Raw genomic sequence first — 5,000 nt, forward strand, 5'->3', positions numbered from 1 at the left:
TGAGCGTGTTTGTGTAATCCTGTAAGAGAATTATTCACACTTGTTTCACTCTTACAGTGTTAAGAGTGAGTGTTGTCTCTGTCCCCCTCACAAACACTTTGTGAGTGAAACATAGTCGTGTCTTTGTGCGTGTGAATGGACGCAGCCCGGCTGAGCACCGAGTCCAGTTCAGAGAAGATAAAGAGTGTCTGCAGAGAGACAACAGCTCCCTGTGCTGCTTCTTCTTCTTCTGCTGTTTGAGTCTGAATAACTGTTCACTATGAACGCTCAAAAAACACCCATGATGCATCTGGAGCTCAGTTTGTGCTCTCGCTTTAGAACAGTTAACAAATCACAGTGCTGGAGTTCCTTCAGCCAGAAACAACAATCGAGCAGAAAGTCAGTTTAGGTTTGAATAAAAACTTAACGAGGGGTTTAGTTTCAGCTCAGTCTGAGGTCATCAGTCCAGTTCTGAGGTCTTTACACTGGCTCCCAGTCTGTCAGAGAATAGACTTTAAAATCCTGCTGCTGGTTTATAAAGCGCTTAAAGGTTTAGGCCAAAATACATTAGTGACCTCCTAATTAATTCTGAACCATCCAGACCGCTCAGGTGGTCTGGGACAGGTCTGCTCTCTGTCCCCAGAGTCAGAACCAAACATGGAGAAGCAGCGTTCAGTTTCTATGCTCCTTATATCTGGAACAAACTCCCAGAAAACTGCAGGTCTGCTGAAACTCTCAGCTCTTTTAAATCCAGGTTGAAGACTCACCTGTTTACAGCTGCCTTTCATTAAACAGCTTAAAGATTTTAAACTTTAACTCTGCACTGTAACTTTGAACTCTTTTTATATTTTTACTTTATTTCAATTAATTTCATTTGAGTTTTTTTTATTTGAACATATGTTCAGATTCAATAATTCCAGTGATTTTTTTATTTTTTAATGTTCTATTTTAATGTTTCTTTTCTTTCCTCTGTCATGATGCTTTTGATGTCTTGTGTGAAGCACTTTGAATTGCCTTGTTGTTGAAATGTGCTACAGAAATGAACTTGCCTTGACTTCAGCGCCATGTTGAAGTCTAAACTTTTACTGTTTCCTCAAAAAGAGATAAAAATATCTCCAAGCCACAGCTTCCTATGTGAGTCCTCTCTGGGTGGAGCACAGTTTGTTCCACCCAGAGATCGTGCACTGTTGACACTTTGTGCTTCTTCTTTTTTGGATTAGTGTAATAACTTAAGCCGCCCATCCAAAGAGCGCGTCACTGCAGTGTTGTTATCACGTTCCCTTACATAGAGGACCCAAACGCAGACAAGCCAAAGTGTTTCTGCAAAAACAGCAACAGCTAAAGGCTAACGGGAAATTAAGTACTCAATTTGGAGCTAGCAAAAATTTAAAAAAAGGGCTGAAACAGGGACAATTCAGAGAAAACAAAGCCAGCCAGCACTTCAACATGTTTCCTTAATGATCAGATAGTAAGATACCTTTATCATCTCACTCTCTACACATCTCACTGATTGGACCTTTAAGATGAATGTAGATGTCTGATTTCATACAGTTTCAATTGTTTTCAACATTAACCAATGAAAATACAAGTAAATATGGAAAGAAGTAATCCTCTGGACCGGTGGAAAACTTGATAATTTAAAGACTGGAGTTGTTTCCAGATCATGAGGCCAGAACAAAAATATTCAATGAGAAATCTGCTGGCCTCTTTTTATCTACATCTCTCCTTTTTCTCAAAATCTCAGGTCTATATTTAGCCGAGGGAATAAATATCCGTCAGTGTTTTCTGAGTGTAATCGGTCCCCGGAGCTGGAACATAATCAAACCCTGCTGATAGCTGAGGATCAGAATAGAATAGAGTTTCTGCAGAGGAGGTCACAAAAACATTCCTTGGACGACTCCCATGCAAAGAAAACTCTTCTTTTTCTTCAACAGGATAAAGTGAAAATGAAATGTTTGCAGCTGCAGGGCCGTCATCAATTAACTTTTAAACATGATCTCACTGAGACGTGAGCAGGTGGATGAAAGACATTTAAAGGGTTAACCGTCTCTGATTGTGTTTTTTCCTGTTTTGCTGAAAGCATCGTGTAATCTTGTGATCAGTCATCAGTCATTTCCTCCTACATTCACTATCTCACATCACAGTGTCTCAACATTTAGGTCAGGAGGTCGATAAGACTTTTTTAATGAGTAATGGAGAAGATATACACGATATCTTTATAAAGAATTTTAAATTTTGACAAACTCACATGACGGGCAAAATCTCCTGGAGACCTTCAGCGTCAGATTTGAGATAAGTTTGAGATATATTTGATTAAAGGTCACATTTAAAATCCTCTTCTCCATGTTCCTCTAGTCTGTCTACAAACCCCCCAATGATGAGAAAAGTCCATCCTCTCCGTCTTCTGCCTGCTCCACTTTTCAGAAAATGTGTGCTCAAACAGGCCGTTTGGAGATTTTCCCTTCATGACATCACAAAGGGCAGTAGCCCCTCCCCCAGGTGGGTGACACTCCCACAGCTAGGTGTTTGTTCTGTCCTCTGAGTCTGCCTTCTCAGCGTAAACAATAGGACATGGAGCGAGAAAGACCGAGTACACCCAAGCCCTTCCAGGGAGGGGGCGTGGTCAGACACAGCTCATTTACATATTTAAAGGTACAGACACAGAAACAGCCTGTTCTGAGCAGGGCTGAAATAGAGGGGTTTATAGACATGATCAAATACAGGATCAGAGTGGATTTAGAACAAGAAACTTCACACACATGTTGAAGAGGAGCTCTGAGACTTATTTACACTGAAGAAGAGGAGGAGGATATGTCACCTTTAAATTTCATCAGAAGGCAGAGGTGTGTCTTGAAAGGTGGCCAGGGGTGTCTTAAAAGCGCCTACCTTCTCTGGTCCAAACAAATCCAGAGCATTCAGGAGCAGAATCTAAAGTTAGAAGGAGGACATACTGGCTGCTGCATTGTTGTCAGAGAAGCCAGCACTTCAACATGTTTCCTTAATGTCTGATCAGATATAAAAAGTCCATTTCAGGACTTCTTTTTATACAGTTAGAGGCCGGCTCACAATCCCTCTCTGCAGTTTGATGGGTAACTAATGATGCATCTGTCAGTCAGGGTTCATTTGAGAACATTTAGTCCAATGCCATAAATCTGAAGAATGTTTAATTTAAAGATGAAGAAATCTGTCAACAGATGTTTACAACAACAACTGTCAGCAAGTTTATCTGAATCATTCCCCACCAGAGATCTAATGAAGATGAAATCATTTAGTGTTTAGAAGTTAACGACGTGGAACACAAACAGACAAACAGAATTATTTAAACTGAGAAGAGGAGGAGGATATGTCACCTTTAAAACTAATCACAGGGTGAAAGTCAGGCTCTAAAAGTATCATGCTGCTGTGGTAAACATCAGGAATCCTCAAAGTTTGATCATTTTAACACTTCTTCAGAAGGCTGTCAAACGTTGAAACACTTTCATACTTTTTCGATATTAAGTGTTAAAAATATCCAAAACTTTTTATGAACTATGACCTGCTCCTGTCTGTCAGGTTTCTGCAGGCGTTCATGTAAAAGACTCTTCCTCTAACCATAAACTCTTCTTCATTTACATCTTGAATTCATTAAACGGTCTGGCATGTTTGTGATAACTCTACATTAATATGAGCTCCTCCTCTGCAGGTTTCAAATGGTTCGGGAGCCTCACCAACCTTTCAACCCGCCGCCCGTCAGAGAAGTCCAACGTCAAGGCGACCCAAGAGCATGATGGTAGCGTCAGCAGTGCCAAGTCAACAGCGAGGGAGCAGTCTGTGGACGACATGGAGCCCAGCCTCCTCAGCCCCAGCTATGCCCGCTCAAACCAAATGTACACACACGTGGGCACGGTGCCCCGCAGCCAGCGGCAGAAGAAGAGCAGCAGGGGGCTGAAGGAGAAGAAGAAGAAAGAGGAGGAGGAGGGGGAGGAGGAGGGGGAGGGGGGGAGTCAGTGGAAGGCGGGGGAACATGTCCGAGACTCTCCTCTGCTCAGTGCCCTCTCCAGCCTCAACCTGACCAGCCTGGACCGAACACAAACGGGGTCTGGATCCAGCCGACCGCTACCCGCAAAACCGACCCCCAGCTGGGCTTCACCTTTGACCTCTGCACCTGAGACCTGCCTGCAGGACCCTACAGACCCCGTTAAGAGCCATGAGGCATCATCGAGCATTCAGGATCTATTAGAAACTGGAAAACCTGAAAGAGAGTTTCTGAACATGGCAGCCAGCGGCCACAGAGTGGTCTCACCTCAGGATCTGTACGTGCCGATGGACCCGATCGCTGAATCAGCTCGCAGCCACGTGGTCGAGCAGACGGAGAGACAGCGAGGCGTCACGGGGAAACAGGAAGCTACGCAGACTGGGATCGGCTCGCAGGAAGTTAAAAAAGTCGACAGGTGAGCAAACTGATTTATTAAAACCTTCAAGAAGCAGCAGGTTTTAAAAAAAGTGTCTGGTGCTCAATGCACAAAATATTTAATTATTATTTTACAATATTTTAAGAGCTGAGTTTCAGCTTGTTAACAAAAAGAAAGTGGACGGCTGCACGAGGATGAACATAAATTTGACATTGACTCTCTCCCCATCTTCAAATCCAGACTCAAAACTCATTTGTTCAAGATCGCCTCCTCACTGTGACATTTTAACTGTAATTACACTGTCCTACATTTCATTTCTTTATGCTGCTTTTATCCATCGCTGTTTTTAAATGTTGATTGTTGTACAGGGTCCTTGTGTGTCTTGAAAGGCGCTTATAAATAAAATGTATTATTATTATAATAAATGAAGAGAGACTTGAATTCAGGAGAGGTTTGCAGGTTTCTTTAGAGGATGATGTCATTACTGATCATTACTTTAAAAAAAAGTCCTAAAAACAATGAAAACAAAACAAAAAATAGAAAAGAAAAATTATCTTAAAATTTCAGAATCTTGAAACAATAAAATAAATATAATAATTATTGTTTATTCTTAATAAACAGATATTTATT

General features: G+C 41.7%; 1 protein-coding gene across 1 annotated transcript in view; it reads left to right on the plus strand.

Annotated features, from left to right (window-relative positions):
- The window catches only part of sh2d3cb (SH2 domain containing 3Cb), a 36,947-nt gene that overhangs the window by 990 nt on the left and 30,957 nt on the right, over positions 1–5,000 (plus strand). The window contains exon 2 of the mRNA XM_061039004.1: positions 3,662–4,409. Within this exon, the coding sequence (XP_060894987.1) occupies positions 3,662–4,409 (748 nt within the window). The remainder of the gene's footprint in view (positions 1–3,661; positions 4,410–5,000) is intronic.

The sequence above is a fragment of the Labrus mixtus genome, chromosome 5, assembly GCF_963584025.1.
Source record: "Labrus mixtus chromosome 5, fLabMix1.1, whole genome shotgun sequence".
Taxonomy (NCBI): Eukaryota; Metazoa; Chordata; class Actinopteri; order Labriformes; family Labridae; genus Labrus; species Labrus mixtus.